The sequence below is a fragment of the Alosa pseudoharengus genome, unplaced genomic scaffold (genome assembly GCF_046254945.1).
Source record: "Alosa pseudoharengus isolate Yale_2024_CS ecotype anadromous, Long Island Sound unplaced genomic scaffold, YU_APseudo_1.1 YU_APseudo_1.1_scf_14, whole genome shotgun sequence".
Taxonomy (NCBI): domain Eukaryota; kingdom Metazoa; phylum Chordata; class Actinopteri; order Clupeiformes; family Clupeidae; genus Alosa; species Alosa pseudoharengus.
This window is the reverse complement of record NW_027468609.1, coordinates 26,035,622-26,055,081: the sequence shown is the minus strand read 5'-3', so window position 1 is coordinate 26,055,081 and position 19,460 is coordinate 26,035,622. Positions and strand designations below refer to the sequence as shown.

Here is a 19,460-nt window from a genome sequence, read left to right as displayed (position 1 = left end):
TTTGTCCTTTGCTGTCAAGAAAAAAGGAAAGAAAGAAAGAAAGAAAGAAAGAAAGAGACTGAAAGAAGGAAAAAAAGTAAAAAGTAAAAAAGACAATGATCAAATGCAACAACAATTGAATGAGACCATGTTACAAATAAACAAATATGTCTGTAGCCCTGTAGATGCTCTCTGAGCAATGGAAAACAGGTGTTTCGAAAGATTTACACCTACAGATCTTTCTTGGTAGCTGTCTCTTTGAGTGATCTCCCATAAAAGCCATGCATTTATCTGCTTCATGAGCTGTAAGTGGAGGCTTTCATTTCCAGTAAGGTCACTACAGATCGCTCTCAATCAGATCATTTACATTTATCATTCATTTAATTGCTTTTGTAAAATGGTTGGCTATTGAAATGAGTGTTTGAATGTCTCATGTGTGTCATGGTTTGGAGAATTTGTAGACAACATTTAACACTTGGCCATGTTTCCAACATATTCCAGTGATTTTGTGTGTGTGTGTGTGTGTGTGCGTGTGTGCGTGCGTGTGCACATGCTTGTGTGTGTGTTTGTGTGTGTGTATGTGTGTTTGTTAGTATATACGTGTGTGTGTGAGTGTGTAATGAGTGGTGGATTTAATTAAGTTTCACACCAGCACAGACACACACACACACACACACACACCCACTAACTGGTCGACTCCGCTCTCACCCCTGGGCTCTCCTGTCTCCCCTGGGACACGCTGGGCCTTTGCTCTCTCTCAGATTGAGTGTTGAGGTGAGAAGAGGAAGCTGAGGGGATTTACTCTAAATTCCAGGGGCTCTACATCACAAAGTGTTACCACAGGAAGGAACTCCTCTTAATTCCCCTATGGGGTGGGGCCACAAGAGACTTTACCCTAGCTTAATAACTCTAAGAAAGACTCCAAGGGACTTGCATATGTCTGGTTCATGTACTCTCTCCAAAAGTAGAAATCAAATCAACATGTAAGGAGATTGATTAACTTTTATTTCAGGCAATGGATTTGAAACTGTCTGTACTCTAAAGTGGGCTCAGACATATGAGCTTTAGGTAGCTTTACATTACTTTACTGTTGGCCTCATTCTCTCACAGGCTCTGGGATCTGAAGCTTCTAGTTCCTACTATGCCCCTGACACCCCCCCCCCCCCCCACCCCCCTCTCGTCCAGATGGACTGACACCTGCATGCACCATACCCAAACCCCAGTGCAGAAGCCAGTCAGGGCAATGAAACCGCAGCTTATTAGATTACAGTAGACGAACGAGAACTGTGATCAGTCACTTTCAGTCATGATAGTCCTTTTTAACTGACATGACATTGACAGTATGACTTTGGTTTACCACAAATTAGATAAATTGCATGGAGCTTTTTTGCATTAAATTGCAATGTGGTAATATATGGTTCTAAACAATTAAACTGCCTCTGAGTCTTACATCTCTTTTCGATTGCTGATATTGGCAGTACTGTTAGCTCTGTGAGTAGCGCAACACTGTGGTATTGTTCTATTTCGTCACACTGATGGAGGCTATTGTTGTTCCTAACAGTGTAGGTTTTGATTGTTCCGCATTTGTTTATGTCTGTTTTCTCAGGAGAATTCCAGGCATTGTGTGGGAGTGGTATTGGCTTCTCAGTAGATGGGACAGGTGAGCTTTTCTCCATCATAAATAATCCCAACTCTCCTCGCTCATTTACTCTGCACAGACAACTGTTTGTAAACAGTGAGGAAAAAGCACTCAACAAACAGCTTTGTTTGACAAATAAAGTTTGAAAACTGTCTTGTTAAACATGCCTCACATTTATCCAGGGCTATCCTGTTCAATTAAAACCACATGTTTATCGGGCTCGGATATCGGATCCTATTCACAAACATAACAAACCTACCACCAATATACCTACAGTCTATTTTGGTTTGGAAAACTAAAAGTTGCTGTTTTGTCATGCATCAATTGTGACTGTATCTGTGATGTGTCCATGTTGTTGTTGTGGTGGTGAGCAGACATTAACGAGTGTGCACTGGACCCTGACATCTGTACCAACGGCGTGTGTGAGAACCTGAGGGGCAGCTACCGCTGCATCTGTAACGTGGGCTATGAGACCGACGGCAGCGGCAGGAACTGCGTGGGTGAGTCTGAGTTCACACGCCAGCCGACCACCGCAAAAACGAAACAAAACACCGTGTGTTCCCGTACGTCTGTGTCACATTGACAGGAGTCCAGTGTGACTCACACACACACATACACACACACACACACACACACACACACTCATGTCAGGATTATGCGACTACTTGAAAATGTGTAAACGGGAGGTACTGTAGGAGCTGGGAGGCCTCAGTGGACTAATCTTAGTCAGCTCTACAAACTTCAGAAGGATTTTTTTATCCTTCATTGACATGAACACATATCCTGTAGTTTTTGAAACATACATTTTGAAACATACATTTCACTCTGCAAGTGCCCTCCATATGCAGTGCATCACATCTTAAAGTTCTGTCCACCTCATCCACATCCATCCCACCCTCCTCTCCCCCTGTTCAAACACTGAGGCCCTGGAGCACAGACACGAGGTTCAGTGCCTCCAGCCTGCCCCCAGAGCTGAGCCAACTTCTATCTTTGCCCAGTCAAAACAATCTCATTTACCAGACAGACTTGACACAGCCTCGCCAAAAACTGGCTAAAGAGAGAGGGAGATAGAGACAGAGAGAATGAGAGAGAGAGAGAGAGAGCTCCTTTTCACTAACTGCACCAACTGACTTTTCATGTGCAGTGGAGAGATCTTATGATGTCATTGTGTACTTGTGTGTGTGTGTGTGTGTGTGTGTGTGTGTGTGTGTGTGTGTGTGTGTGTGTGCGCGCTTGCGTGCGTGCGTGCGTGTTTATTACTGTGTGTTTGGGGGAGGGGGTTGTTGGCAGGGAGATGCAGACACAAAGACACATTTCAGTTGTGGACCAGTATGATCCACGTGAAGACACGGGCCTCATGCGCCTGAGAGAGAATAAGCAACAGCAGCGCACAAAAATCTGTCAAGCCAACCCGGCCAAAGGTCTCCCAGATGTCGCCAGTTACACTCAGGGAACAAAAGTAATTGTGATCCCCGTACGACATGCACATCATTACGGGCATGGGAAGCTAAAAACCGTGCTTTTAACAAGAAGGAAAACAAACATCATGTTAAAGGCGCACGGACAGCTCCCGCGTTGTCTCACGCTGTGCTCGGCGAGTTGTCCTATCGTGCGTAGGAAATCGTGGGACGCCTCTTAAACAGGCCGCTCGAAGCTTTTAAAACCGAGCTGTAAATTCCTCGTGGCATTTTTCTGATTCTTGGTAACGACTGCAGCTGCATTGAGGGTCTCCAGCCTTTCTTTTTATGCTCCATGAAAAGAGGTTTATAGGCTATTTTTCCCTGAGTGCAATTATAATGGACTTCCCCAAGCTGCTGTGTTTCACTGTAGGCAGCCTGGTCCAGTGGGAACTGAGCTTTGAACACCCAGAGAAGACATGGTGACAGTTCTGGGAAAATAAAGTATGTTAACTTTGAGCAGATTACTTAGCCTCTGACAATAGAATGGACACACGACATCCATTAAGATCATTCATCATTCTGCTGTTCTCAGTAATTATGAACAGTTATTGAGTCAGCGTGCCTAATTCATTGTAATGGTAAATGTATCCAATGATGTACACATCATTATACCATCTTCAAAGAATGATCCCAAGTCAAAACAACCTAGGGTCTATTTATGGATGGTAATGAGTTCAAACTTTTGTTTGGGAGTAAAAATATGTTAATCGGAGTAGTTTTGAGCTGGAGCGTTTTTGCCTTAACAACGAAATGGCTTATAGCTTGTAGCGCAAATAAACCCTGGTTTGTTTTAACTCCACATCATCCATTTAATACCACAAAAATGCTAATGGGTGATCTCCCTTTTGGCATGAACATTCTGTTTAGATTCTTGAGTAGTTTATCTCAAGCCTTGCATGTGCATGTCTAGTTTTGTAGTGTCTTTTTATTGTAATATTCACCAAATCATTGAAAGGTAAAGAGAATAATAATGTTAGTAAGATGTTTCATCTTGCATTATGTTTCATTTTGCATCAAGTCAGAGCTGTAGGCCAAAAGAGTGACTATGTTTGTAAGCTTTTCAGAGAAACAGTGAGCTGAATTACTAAACAGCTTGAAGAAACAGCACTGAGATCTTTTCCCCTGTCTTCTGTCCTCCGCAGACATTGACGAGTGCCTGGTGAACCGGCTGCTGTGTGACAACGGCCTTTGCCGGAACGTTCCGGGAAGCTACACTTGCACCTGTCCAAAGGGCTACCTCTTCAGGCCGGACTCGGAGACGTGCGAAGGTGAGTGAGTGAGCGAAGCAAAGCTAAGCGAAGTGAGCGGAGCGTGTAAACCGAGCGACGTGACGCTGCGCAGCGTGGAGGCAGACACCTGCCAGAAGCCAGGCGTGTACTGACAATCAGTGATGGGATTCTGCCCGACAGGCCAGAGAGAACACTGCTGCTGCTGAGGCTTTGCACAGAGCAAGTTAAGGAAATGTAATTGTGTTGATTTTGTGGGGTTTTTTGGGGGGCTGAGTAGGAGGGAGGGAATTTCCAGCTACTAGGAATGCAGCATGAAGTTAAATTGACCTTTTGAGGAGATTACATTTGTAGTTCAGTACAACACTGCACAGTCACAGTTACAATAGCCACATGTGGTGATTGTTTCGCAGGAGACAGGCACTGCCAAATGTCAATTATCAGAAATTAGACATGAGGATGAAATAAAAATATTAATGATTGCACATAGACATATTATATATACATATATATTATTAAATCACTATGTGGGCTTGCAATCTGAATATAACAGGCCTCTCTTGTAAGATGTTTTTTTACATTTTTTATGTATCTCCCAAATTTGTCTCCCAACGTAATATAAGGTCTTTGATCCTCAGTCCCTTGGCTATTGCATGTGCCCTGTTAAAGGTTGTATCAGCGATAGCAGGGATACATCACTTCTGTTGATGTTCAAACAAAACAGAGTGCTAGCTCGCTACTCCCTCCCCCTCCCTCCAGTGCAATTAAAACTCTCCTAAATGCGCATCTCGTTGGTTATTGGTTGAAACACTTTATTTTGCCTTTGAGTGGGTTGCCAACCCTTGTTGGTAGCAATTGTTTTTGTGTACAGATCTCGGAGCCTAGGCTGCCTACAGAGATGCGTTTTTTTGACCTCCTGCTTATGGGGCAGACAGCTAGCGGATCATTACGAAAGATTAGATCAGTGTGATCATTTATGTTTGGGCGTTTTTTGGGCCTGAAATCGCTGATACAACCTTTAAACACTGAACTCAGCTGATAGGCGTCAGCGCTTCCTTCCTCCTCATATGTGACTGAGGACAGTGGAGCTGGTCGAGTCTGCTGCTATCTGTAGGCTCTCATCTGAACCAGATGTTTCTTCCCAGCTGCCTGCAGGCAACATTCCCCGAGTTGCTGACCCACATAGAAGCCTCCGTGCGTTTCATCCATCCAGCAGCCAGACAAATAATGTCTGCACGTCTGTAATACCGTCAGCGCGTGGCGTGGCTCGACCCTTTCCGTCGTTCATTTTTACTTTCTGTCGTTTCCAGGCCAGATCTCTCCTCCCATTTAATACACACCTTTACCTGCTGTTGCTTCGGCACCCCAAATGGCCCCCCACACCCATCACCACCTCCAGAAAATACCTGTGCATCATGGTGGAAAATGTGTGGTTTTCAATCCGCAAGACTGTGTCGCCATGGACACCGTCTTTTTTCCCCCTCTTGTTTGAAAGGTGTGTTTATATACATTTCAAGCATGAGGTCAGCGCTTGAGAATGCTAGGCTAGACATGCAAAGTGCGTGTGCTGTAGCTATAGGTGAGTAAACATGTTTTTGTTTATGAAAAGTCCATATGTCGGTCACTGTCGGATCACATCCACTGTATGTCTTTATGCCATAACCTTCTGTAACAGTATGGTACAGTATAGTTCTATCTGGTAGCTTTGAAAGGGCAATACCATATGATACCTTGAAATGTACATAGAGTATAGAATATCTGAACTTGTGTTAGCCAGTCACTGTGAGGTTGGTTGGTTGAACACCTGCAGGTGCTTAAAAATAGCTACTTTGGAGGTCTTCTCCATTGGCAGAACTTTCTGGAAAAAAATCCAGTAAAGGGTGTCAACAGGTTAATGGGTATAGCCTGTATTCTAAGGGAAACCCTTGAAGCTGTGCCAATTCCACGTGTTTAATTACGTGAGAAAGTTTTTTTACTCTCCTTCGGCTCATTGAAATCACAGTGGGGGAGGAGGAGAGCTAGCAGTCCAGTCTTTTTTTTTTTAAAGACTGTGTCTTTTTTTAAACTCTTGCTATAGTAAAACACTATCATACCAGGTCCGTCAGTTTTTGGCCTAGAAACAGTTACCATAGTGACAGTCATTGCTGACACTGTGAACTGTATCATGTTTGTGCTGCTGTTGCTAGACACTCTGCACTGACCAAGGGAGCGGAGACCGAAACTGGACTGTGGTCCCTCTCTCCGGTCACACCCCTCTGTAGTTTTATAGGGCCATAACTCAGAGCTGCCCAGACGGTCGCAGGGAGGCTGACCGTTTGGCTTTGAGCAGCTGCAGGGGAGGCCCTGGTGAGGCTCAGTCATCCACTGATGTCCAACAGCTGGAGGAGGTCCCCCACAGGATGTTTCAAGTGCATCAGGGGACCAGGGGACACACTTGAGGGCCGTCTCACTAAGGCAGGGGTCACACTGACCAGCGGCAAGCGGCAGGTTTCCTATTGTTCTCTTTGGTTCGGCTGCGGAACGGTGGCAGCGCTAGCGTAATGCTAGCGTTGAACAAGCTGAGCGTTGAACTTAGTTCAACTTTCAAAAGCGCAATGCGATTTGTGTTACTTAGGAACGAGATAGAACTTATTATGGACTGAGCATTGCGTTATGCTTGCTGCTGCGGCTTGCCACTGACCTATGCAATCCCCACCTAAAGATTTGACCAAAGAGAGAGACTGATCATGAACCTGATGGACTGACTTCGGTTCTGAATCACACTATTGTATGCTGAGACTCTGAAGAGAAGAGCATTCTTATTTTTTTCTTGCTCATTACGTCATTGGCAGGAAAGCTATACATAAGTTCTAAATCTTTTTTTCAGCTGGGAAACCTAAGAACTGTATCTTGCAGAGCTGCCTGATATACTAGACCATTTGTATGGTTGATGTTGTTATTGTTACAATTGCTAATAGTGATTTTAGTGCTTTATGTGCGTCAACAGTTAACCCAGTGTGCACCCACTTTGACTCACTTGGTTGTGTTTGAATTGCTCGGAATAGCGCACACACACACACACACACACACACACACACACACACACACACACACACAAACACAAACACACACACACACACACAAACAGCTATTCATCTAAATACTCACCTAACCTATTACCATCAGGAGGGTAAAGGAATGAGCCATCTGGCAGTGTTTGTGTGTGTGTGTGTGTGAGGTGGCTCCCCCTATTTTGAACTTTTAAGTGACTGTACAGTGACTCACTGGTACTCACTAACTCCCCTTTCCCTTACAGTGAAATGTTGAGAAATCTCACACTTTGAACTACAAGTTCCAAGTAGTTTCTTGGAATACCTAGATTTACTAGGTAATTTAAGATTCAATAGGATTCCAGTATTTTAGCTCACAACATTTTCCTCAGAAATGTTTAAAGTGTAAAAAACTACTGTAGCACAATCATTACATCATGTTCTCCATCAGTGTTGCAATCCAGTTGTTTTCTGACTAACCCTGTATCCCTGACTAACAACTGCATAAAGTAAGGTGCTTTAGTGACATTTTGCCAGTGACGCCGTCCAAGTGCTTGTAAATATTATTATGTTTGATTTGTTTATAGTGTGGTTCAGTCTCCGTTCATAGAATAGCAGAGCGTTGCAACTCATCCAGAAATGTGCTGTCACCCTTTTAAGGTCTCCAGAGTGCTTCTCAGGACTTCTCAGAGACAGTACCCTTTATGTCTTTGTCCTCCCCTGCTGTGTGTGTGTGTGTGTGTGTGTGTGTGTGTGTGTGTGTGTGTGTGTGTGTGTGTGTTAAACTCTGACCTCTGTGTTTCAGATGTGAATGAGTGCGAGAGTAATCCGTGTGTCAACGGGGTGTGTAAGAACAATGCTGGCTCCTTCGCCTGTGAGTGTTCGCCAGGCGGCAAGAGGGATTCCACAGGACTCATCTGCATCGGTAATTACATGCATACATATACAGTACACATACACACACACACACACACATCTGCACTGGTAAATACATGCATATGTATGCATGTGCACACACACACAGATAAATGCACGTGCACACTCTGGTGTAGGTACAGTGCCTCTGTGCAGGTGGAAACATGCATATGGCTGCACACACACACATACACGAAGACAGACACTCGAACATACACAGACAATCCCTGCGCGCACGCACAAATTCACCCTGACATTTTAACCTGTAAAAATACAATCAGTTCAATCACCCATGAAACTCTGCCGGATCATTTACACCATATTAAACCAGCATGTACATGTTCCTCCTACAATTTATAGCCAATGACACACACACACTTTGCACAATAGGTCAAGCACGATAAAATATGTCATCCTAGCTTCATTTTATATGCCTCATATACTTTTAATACACTTTGAACATCTAAAGTGCCCATTGATGTCCTCATTATCCACTGTGCTGTGTGTGTGTGTCTTTGTGTCTTCTTTGCATGTGTATATGTGTGTGTGTTCATCTCTTTCTCTCTCCCCCTCTCTATCTCTCTCTCTTCCTGTGTTTGTGTGGTTCTCTGTCTTTCTTCTCTCTCTGTATGTGTGTGTGTGTGTGTGTGTGTGTGTGTGTGCACGCTCCCTCTCTTACAGACAGCCTAAAAGGCACCTGCTGGCTCCACATCCAAGATGGCCGCTGCGAGGTCAACATCAACGGCGGCACACTGAAGTCTGAGTGCTGTGCCACCCTGGGCGCCGCCTGGGGCAGCCCCTGCGAACAGTGCGAGATCGGTATGGCAACCAGCCCGTTATGCATTATGACATCATACCTGCCACAGCCGTTATACATTATAACCACATGACTTTCTGCATGTTCAGGGAGAACATGGTTTGGCAGATTTGGTTTTTCATTCCACTGTGCTTCTGTGGCTGGGCCACGAGTATTCCAGTCCCATGTATTTTTCCCCTCGTGTTTGTGTGAAGATTATACATCAATCAGTCACTCCTAAGACACTGTTGAGTGTGTGTTCAAAGGGAAGGCTAATGTGGACCAGGGAAGTGGGATTTACTCAAGGCTGATCGTCTCAAACTTGTCAGACTGAATAAACTGCTTGCTCCTTGGGTTATGTTTAGTCATACTGGTTACAGGTTACAGTAAATGCAAGGGATGAGATTGTGGGTTTGTTGTATGTTGGTAGCATTTAGTCTATGTGAGTATGTGTTTGTGTCTGTGTGAGAAAATGTTAGTGCAGTTTGCGCTTGGATGGTCTGGCGTGTGTGTGTGTGTGTGTGTGTGTGTGCGCGCGCGCGTGCGTGTGTGTGTGTTTTTTTGCATGTGGGTACGAGTACAGTATTACTACAGAATGCACTAGGGCGGGGTGACGTGTGTGTTTGTGGGTAAAGTGTTGATACACACGCACCGGTCCCATCACATTTGGGAAGTAGAGCTCAGATGCGTACCCCCGGGACGTTGTGGAGTGCAGAATATCAAATTGAGACGTATCCGTCTATGACAGCGGCCGTTAAGAAAAAATGAGTTGGGGGGGTCTGTCTCTTGGCCAGAGCAGTAGGCCCCTGTGAAGCCTCATCTTCAGTGGTCTGGCCCCCTGCCCCCTCTCACCGACTCCCTGGGAAAAAGCGGCTGGCCTGGGCTGACTTTCACACAGTATGTGTTTCCCGCCCTCTCTCTCTCTCCGCGCGCAACCCTGCGGCCACGCACTCACTGACTGCCTCTAATCCCTGTGCCAGTGGAGCTTAATGACAATCCAAGCCACAGAGAGATGGAGGAGAAGTGGGGGGGAAATCACATCATTGAGTCTCACAGGAAAAGGACAAAAATAATCTTAAACATGAGGAGACGTGTGTTGTTTGCTGTTTCTACACAGTAAAATTGTCAGAGTTGTTTTCAACTCTAATAGAGTCGATTCTGACTCTGTCATAGAGACCCATTGGTCCCACCCCACAGAGAGTAAATTTGACTCTTCTCCTAGAGCACATTTTTCAGAGTTAAATTTACTCTACAGAGAGTTGAAAAATCACCAAGATAAACTCCACAGGGAGTAAAGAAAAATCTACTCTATAAGCCAACAACTCTTTCCAGAGTCATCTTAACTCTTAATGGGGTAATCTTAGTTTATCTCTATTCAGAGTTTATTCCCAGCTACTCTTGCTAGAGTCACCATTTTGCTTGTCTTTATCAAGCTCTACAAAATCTGAAGGACATACAGACAAATTATTGAAAATATATTTATTACAAAATATTAAGTTAATGTATCAATATACAATATAAAAAGTTTCATTTTTTTTTCCTTTGGTAAATGCATGTACAACACATTTGGCATCAAATGGAACAAAGCCACTAGAACATAATATCAAGTTGTTGTTAGTGATACATTAGCTTACATACCAATTTTACTCACTCTACAGCCTGTACTGAAACATTCTAGCATCACCGACATGTTTAAGTCTACACATTCTAACAGTGAAGCTACACCAGGCGCGTAACTGAAGCGTTACGTTCGCATAGCGTCTGTTGCAACAATTAGCTGCCACTATAATCAATGGAGGTAGCTACACCAGACGTGATAGCGGCGCGTACGTTCGAAAAAAATAGACCATTCATTTAAAATGAATTTTACGCGTCGCGAACGGAACGCTTCAGTTACGCGCCTGGTGTAGCTCATACCTAAGGCATGATCCAATGGATGGGGCCTAGAAGAGATTTTCAAGATGACTTAAAGTATGATTCATTTCCTCAACACTTTGCTTATCACTCAAAAAACTGAATAGTTTCCTTAACCTGTATCTCATGTACAGCAGAATGCATAACAGGAACCACTGTATCAAAATCTACCGCCAAATCATTACTTCTGTGTTCACTACAGTTATTTTCCAAAACATGAACATTATTAACGCTATACTCATGTAACATTTCCAAATGTTTTCTAAAAGCCAGAAAATGTCCCTGAAACACCCAGTCTCACCACACTTTAACCTGAGTGTTCTACCGGGACACAGCCCATGTGGTGATTCTGCTACCTGGATCCTTTTTTGCAGTTCGATGCTGGAGGAAGAAAGACCTTTACTCTGTTTAATAGTCTTCTCTTTGAACATAGTTGACTACCTCTCAAGAAGGTTCGCTGAAATCTCACCAAACAGTAACACAGTCTTGCTCAATCTGATCCATTACATCCACGAATCGAGAGAATGTTGCAAGCATATGAGGTGATTGAGGGTCATGGACCATTTTTTCTGACGATAATCAAACGTTCACCTTCAGCCGCACAACTTCTTCATCAGAAGAATGCTTCATTAGAGATACAGCCTCTCTCAGCTGTTCTTCATTCAGGACTGGCTCGGGCACATCTTCAGAAGCTGGTCCTCCATTATGTTCATTGTGTGCTGGACTTTGTGGTTCCTGAGGCTTTCCTCTGAATTGTTTTAATGCGTCAGGCCAGGTACCCTGCTCCGCTGGCTGGATCATAGAAATGTTCCTATAAAACAGTGTAAAGTAGGGTGAGTTCCAGCATTAAGGGGAAATCCAGCGATTTTCCAAAAAGATCTCCATTTATTGGGTCACCGAGTATGTAAAACGAAAACAATCGGTTTTACATAGCTCGAGTTGCTAAAGCCAGCAGCTAAAGCGACTGTGCAGCTACAGCGCTACACTCTGGGGTCATGAACATTAGGGCTCAGGAACATGCCCCTAGAGTGTAGCACAGTAGCTTCCTTGCTGCATTTCGAGCTAAGTGAATCCGATTGTTTTTTTGTTTTGTTTTTTCCCCCCTGTACCGACAGTTCTCGGTGACCTTGAGAAATGGAGATCAATGTGAAATTCAGTGCACTGTAAACAATGTATTTGATCTTAAACAGATTCATTACAATTTGTATGCAGAAATACTTATGAAATGGTTTCATTTCAAGTTCAATCATTTAAAAGAGACAAATAATACTGTTCATCTGGTGGTGGAGATGCTGGGATTTAAAGTCAAAAGTCAAGCACAGCATGACAAATCCACACACTCACATCTGTGCAAAATTATCTTTTTATATAGCTTTCGGTCATGGGCCTTTTTCAGGATTCCTGAAGAGGGTCTATGACCGAAATCTAGAATAGAAAGATCATTTTGCACAGATCTGAGTGTGTGGAATTTTTTTGAAGAAAAAAAAATACCTCAGTGTGGGTTTCAGTTTAGGTTACCTTTGTGTTAATGGGCAGCATAAAGATTTTACCAATATTTAACAAGGGAAAAAATGCCACTTACTTGCTCTACCCCATCATCTCCCTTGGGCTTATTTGGAAACAAGGCAGTGGTGTCATCTGAATCACATAATGCATCTACTACAAAGCAGAGGACAGAATAAATCAGTTATATAGTCATGTCCAGTACCTGTGACGGCTGTATGTCATGTAGTCTTTGATGGCTGAGATTTTTAAACACTAAATAGGCTCAAAGACGGACATAATCAACATCCACAAACCCCACAGAGTGGAATTCCATCAAAACAATGTGTTGCAACCGCTGTTGATATATTCACAAAACTTGTACCAAGTTTTAACTACATTCCATATTACAACTCACCATCATCTTCTGCAGGCTTCAGCTTTAATACACCACATTTTGGATCCTTCACCACATCTTCAGACACATAGTTGTCAATCTTCTGTACCAAACTCATCATACATTTTAGCCCAGCTTGGTGTTTGGCTTAAATATCAAATTTCATGAACACTAAAATAAAAACAGAACATTACAAAAAAAAACTGACAATAGACTTAAACAATGCAACAATTGAATAAATCAGTACCTTGGTTAAATAAATCCTCTAGAGTGGCATCAGTTTCCACCATTTTAATGTATCTGGTCTGCCTGGTATTTAACTTTCACCAACATCCTGAGAAAACATAAAATCAAACATTCAGACAAAATCAACACTACTTTTAAAACAGTTTCTTAAAAAAAAAAACAGGTAACAACTATCTCAGTGACACTGACTAAACTAGTAAATGTGGCACGTGCACCTGTTGGCACTTTGCACTGAACACGTGTCTTCTATGCTATCAATGATGCACATTCAGCAATCAACACGTCCTTGATAGTCAATTAATGCAGCTAGTTTTGAAATAACCAACTTGTGAAGGCCAAATTCATGCTTATGGATGCCTGTTTTACGTGAAACAAGCTTTTTTGTAGAGCATGAACTTTAAGCTAATTTGCCCTATTAATGACTGTTAATGTTAAGTAGCTAACAACAGTAACTGTTACCTCATTAAGCTAACCATAGCCTTCATTTGATATCTGATTTGCATTATGCTAAGCTGCCAATGAGAGCTACGTTGGCTGATAGGCTAGCTGCTAACCAAGTCAATGTTGACCATGAAAGACGATTATACTGGTATCATATTTGGTTGAGTAAATATTAACATGATAAAAAAAAACTTATAGCATTGTACAATACGGGAGCACGAATTGACATGTACCTCATGTTACACAGAGGTAACGTTAACGTTCATGTTAACTTTCAACCTTCGTTAGCAGTTAACTTAACGTTAACGTTAGCCCCTGAAGGTCAACAAATTTCAGAATGATATCTTGACCATACATTTACGTTAAGTTACACTCCTCTTACGCGTCACCGCTTATTGTTTATCATTTTCGAGGCATACTACGGAACATGTGAAATAAATCTCTAGTAAGTGTATTTTAGATGAACATCTACTCACCTTCAACTACACTTCAGAGAGATTCTTCTAACCAGGCTCCGTCGCGTCGCTGCATTCTCTCAAATGGAAGGAAGTGGGTGATAGGCTACTAACGTTCGTCTCTGACGTGAAATGCCAGAGGGCACGTTCCGCCAGTTAGTAATTTGTCTGAGCCCTTACACACTTGCATGTAACAAACATACAGTACTTATAATTATTAGTATTATTATAATGTTTGTTCGCTTTGACTATTCTTTGTGAACAGCTATAGGCTTGATAACAGAGACTCCGTTTATAGATAGCTTAGCAGTATTTGCCTATTTTACTGTAGCACATGCTAGCCTACAAACTTGCAAGTAATTTTTTAGTAGCCTAGTCCAGAAAAAAATCTTAAAGCTACCGAATGACTTTGGAATAAACCAGAAGAAAACACTTGATTTTTTATGAATAATATCCAAATAATAATTAGGCAAACATCTCCCAAGAAATGTCTAAAATGGCGTCCAAATGAGAAAATGAGGTGGTTGATTAACTCTTGTGATTTTAACTCTGTTTTTTAACTAATATGCTAGAGTACATTTTACTCTAACTGTAGTAAATGTAACTCTATTAGAGTCAATAACAGTCTACTCTGTCATTTTAACTCTTGGGATTTTACTGTGTAATGACATTCCCAGAACAGTATTTTGCATGTGTGTTTACTTACCACATTGTTTGCAGCAAAGCCGAGCAAAATAGCTGTAATTTTTTTCAGACATAACATAGGCAAGGCAAAGGCAACTTTATTTAAATATATAGCACCTTTCAAACACTGGCCAAGTGTTTTAAACACATGTACTGTATGTTATATATAAAGTGACATACTGTACATTCCTCCAGTATGCTGTGTTAATGTGGTAATCATTATGACCACTGCTAGCGCTAGTGCAGCAGGATCACATTTTCACCTTTTTTTGGTCAACAATTCCCAGAATACTGAAACTGAAACACTGGGGAATATGAGACTTGGTGGACATGTACCCCCACTAGGCTGACATGGAATAGGAACTTTTGGTCCCTGAACACCCCCCCCCCCCCCCCCCCCCACACACACACCCCTGCACTAGCCCCCCTGAAAGCTGGGAAAACTGAAAACAACTTTCATAGAATACAGTACCTCATTTACAATTGCGCCTAAAATTTTGAAATGTTGGTGGTACATTGGTCTCTATGAGGTGTATGAACCTCGCCTACACCATTCATTTGTGGTGTAGCACCACCTAGTGAAATATGTAAATGTAAGTGTTCCAATGGCGATGAGAAGATGTGAACCCTACAAAATTTGACATCATTACGACAACCTCTGGACGCACGCCAAGTTTTGTGAAGTGCTGCCTTCAGTTATGAAATTTGGCATGTTTACACTTCATCACATTTGCTTACATTTACTCGTCACGTTTCATTTGACACCCTCAACAGTTTGTGCCAATATCTTGTGATGGGAAGATTCAAAGTTAATGAAGTTTGACATGCTGCAGATATATGGCAAATTGTGTTACATTGTGTCTATAGGGGGCACTGCAATTGACATATTTCACAATCTAAAGGCACGCATGTGCCAATATCTTGTGATGTAAATTTATATGCTGCCTCACTCACTGCCATGATCGTTACCTGCACGCCAAATGTGAATAGCCACTTGGAACCCTGTGATCACTGCTTCTGGATGTGGGCATGTGTGTCTGCATTAAATCAGTTTCGGAACAGCATTTTAGTGTGCAGACTAGTGCAGACACACACACACACACACGCATGCATGCAAGCATGCAACCACGCACACACACGCACATACATGCATGCATGCATGCACTAATGCGTGCAACCACGCAACCACATAAAAAAAAAGCACAAGCAGACTTGTGCATATGCACGCATACACGCACACACACATACAGTACAGTACACACACACGCATCGCAAGAATTGAGATGTAAAGCACAGCGATGCATAATATGTCTGCTGCAAAGCTCTGTATGTTATATGTTATGTCTTCTGCACCTCTGTTCTCTGGAATAGATGTGTGAGTATTGCTAAATCCATACATTGTTTTGTCTGCTCTCCTTATCTCTTCCAGATCCTGTTTGCTCCAGAGGGTTCGCTCGTCCAAAAGGGATCACATGTGAAGGTGAACCATTTGGGGACTAGACACAGACACTGACAAAATGAGTATCACTCTCATCAGAGGGACACTTGGTGGTCTTACATGCTTTCATCTTGATTGTGCCTTTTGATTTATGAATCATAACCATGATGAAATCTGAGCAATTTGGTGTGTACCAGTGCTTCAGATGCTCCATAGGGTTTGTCTATCTAAACCAACTAGATGTAGAGTAATCCGGACTCAGAATAAAGAGTGAACACACAGTGAAAGAGTCTCGCTCCCTGTATTCACCATAGCATTCTCTTTGGCATAAAATTAAGCCCTTGATTTTTGGGTCCTCCCTCCCTCCATCTTAGAAGACTTCTGAATTAAGTTAGCTGATCAGATGTCTCTACAGTGAAGTATTTACCCTGAAGGCAAACAGCCTCCTGTTGTTGACCTGGAGAACCTTTTCAAAGCGAAGGGTCAGTTGTTGACCTGGAGAACTTTTTCAAAACGAAGGGTCAATTGTGCACATAGATTCTTTCTTAGATGTCTCATTACCACCTTGACCTCCTTGTGCCCTCTTTTGAGTGTCTACATGTCTACATATTTTACTCCTGATTCATATCTTTGGAAATTAGTAAGCCAATACATCAAAAGATCTTTCCTTGTTTTTCTTGTGTATTTGTTAATACCTCATGTCCACATCAAGATGTCACCTACATCTCAAGCATACAGTAATGTAGATACATATGTATGCATTGTGTGATGTTAAAGGTTGACAGTGAGCTGCTTGTCAGCCGCAGAAATTATCTCCAGATTTCTGGTCTCCAATTTCTCTGCGACATGACAAATCTTCTTCTCCATCTTTTCTGTAGACGTGAATGAGTGTGAGGTGTTCCCTGGCGTGTGTGTTCACGGCCGCTGCGTGAACACCCACGGCTCTTTCAAGTGCCAGTGTCCCGAGGGCCTGACCCTGGACTCCACTGGACGCCTGTGTGTCGGTGAGCATGTCTTTACATTTACATTCAGTCAATCATTTTTTATATTTTTTATATATATATTTTTTTTTTATCTTATAAAAAATAAAAACTGAACAATCAAGGTATAGTATAAATACGTGTTACTTGCATAGAATAGAATGACAGTTCATCTGACATCTGGCCCACATTGGCACAAATCTCTATTTTCGTTTTACATTTTGACTCTTCAGTTGGCCATTTAATGTGATAATAACGATTTAATTAGGGCTTTTATCTTCTTTGGTTCTGATTATGTTGTGTTGGTAAATCAGATCGCCGTTGACAGAGAATCGAGTGCCCCAGCCATGTTTCTGTGGTTGTAGTATGGTGTATTGCATGCAGAATAATATGCTGTAATCATACGCTTATAATGAGTAATATGCAACATGTGTTACATCCTTATGGAGGCTCTGTAAGAGGGGGTTGTTTCATTCCAAGCGTGCGCTGCATTTAATTGCTTTCCGATTGTTTTTGTTTTGTTGTTGCTTTCTTTCTCAAAATATTGATATCATATATCTGTGTTTTGCAGCCTTATCTAGCAATGCAAGTATATAAACTGACGTTGGGATGGAACACTTTGTCTTTGAAAAACAGGGCACACTTTTCTCTGAATCCATGTTTTGTTGCTTTCATCATCATGTCCTCTGCAGATGTCCGCTCAGAGCACTGTTACCTGACCTATGACGAGGACACTTGCGCTCAGCCCGTGTCCGGAAGGTTCCGGATGGACGCATGCTGCTGCACGGTGGGGGCCGCCTGGGGGAAGGAGTGTGAGGCGTGTCCGGATCCTGGTAACCGCGACTACGACCTCCTCTGCCCGCGAGGACCCGGCTTTGCCAACCGAGGCGACGTTCTCACCGGGAGACCCTTCTACAAGGGTAAGATCAGATCTGAGAAGCCTGAATAAAAATAGAACTAAAAATGTAATGCCAGAGGAATTACAATAGTGGATGGAAAGCTGCTGGCTTAATGTTGGTGGGGAGATTCCTGAAAAAAAAAACATTGAATCGCTTAATCTTTGAGTTCATACAAACCCTCTTACTAAAAAACCTTGTGTGTCTGGTGTTGAGATATCACACTCAAGGTGTTTTTGAACTTGACATTTGACCTTTGACCTCCAACATCAATTCACTTCATCGTTGAGTCCATACAAACGCTCATACCAAATTTCAGGCATGTATGTCAAGGCATTCTTGAGATATCGCGCTCAGAGTATTCATGGACTTGACCTTTGACCTCCAACATCAACTCACTTCATCTATGAGTCCATACAAACACTTGTACCAAATTTGAAGCATATGCGTCAAGCCATTCTGGAGATATAATGCGCAAAGCATGAGATATGGCTGTGACTTTTATTTTGACACACGGGAAACACTTACGGCTCCTACACACAGTTGCGTGCGTTGCAGTGCTTGAGATGCATCCCATTCACTTTACATGGGCTCACGTCATCCGTTGCCGAACTGAATTGTGGGTCCGTTGCGTCGCGTTTCTCCCGTAGCTCGCATTGAGAAGTTCAGCTGTTGCTGCACCGACAGACGGCACCGGCCAATCAAGCCAATCGACGGACGGCACCAACCAATCAAATTACGATTATACTTCAAGTCATTTGCATAGCTACCGTCGGGAACACCCACTGGCATGCATTGACGAAACGCAACTGTGTGCAGAAGCCGTTAAACAGGATGTGTAGTTTTGGGGAGCGCCACATTGTATTCATTAGAAGCTGAGACAGTTGGATTCACAGGTGACACCTGTGCCAGTGTTCTGATTAGCCTGGGAACTACTCCAGAGAGGGTTAAAGTGGAGCGAAAGGCGCAAACGTTCGATTATTGCAAGGGGGGGGGGGGGATCCCCCTTTATGCAGACCAGAGTAAACCTTCGCTGCACTAATGTCAATGGAGACTTGTGGAATTTTACCATTATGTCTTTCTGGATTTGTTGAGGGTTTTTTGGAAAATTTTGTCATAATCTGTAAGTGTTTGGGATCATTTCAACCCTAAAAGTGTAATTTTTTAGTGTTCGGATTTGTAATAAAATAACTTAATGATATTAATGACCATGCTGCTGCCAGTTACTATCCGGTTGTTAGCATGCTAGCTAGCCTCTTATCTAAGGTAACATTTTAAATGGAGAAGTGTAATTTCTTTTAAATGATAACTAGCTGCATAACATTACTGACATTAGTTAAAGTGGATAGTTTATACTCAAGTGAATTTGCAACAGTATATTCAGTTTAAGCGAAGTCCTTTAACTTCTAGTCATACATACATACAGCACACTGCTTGCTACAGTAAGCCTCCTCTACATACTTGCTGCACACTGCCCCCCCCC

At 42.6% G+C, this 19,460-nt stretch overlaps 1 protein-coding gene and 1 long non-coding RNA gene across 2 annotated transcripts in view; one reads left to right on the top strand and one right to left on the bottom strand.

The window, feature by feature from the left end:
- Positions 1-19,460, top strand: part of fbn2 (fibrillin 2) — a 93,576-nt gene that overhangs the window by 34,161 nt on the left and 39,955 nt on the right. The window contains exons 17-24 of the mRNA XM_076284374.1: positions 1,586-1,639; positions 1,993-2,118; positions 4,221-4,346; positions 8,139-8,258; positions 8,930-9,067; positions 16,093-16,143; positions 16,980-17,105; positions 17,774-18,001. Coding sequence (XP_076140489.1) covers positions 1,586-1,639; positions 1,993-2,118; positions 4,221-4,346; positions 8,139-8,258; positions 8,930-9,067; positions 16,093-16,143; positions 16,980-17,105; positions 17,774-18,001 — 969 coding nt within the window. The remainder of the gene's footprint in view (positions 1-1,585; positions 1,640-1,992; positions 2,119-4,220; positions 4,347-8,138; positions 8,259-8,929; positions 9,068-16,092; positions 16,144-16,979; positions 17,106-17,773; positions 18,002-19,460) is intronic.
- Positions 10,509-14,637, bottom strand: LOC143123178 (uncharacterized). The gene is made up of 5 exons (XR_012986798.1): positions 14,001-14,637; positions 13,085-13,171; positions 12,859-13,008; positions 12,541-12,617; positions 10,509-11,769 (listed from the first exon to the last, which is right to left on the bottom strand). It is a non-coding gene; the product is annotated as an uncharacterized LOC143123178 (long non-coding RNA).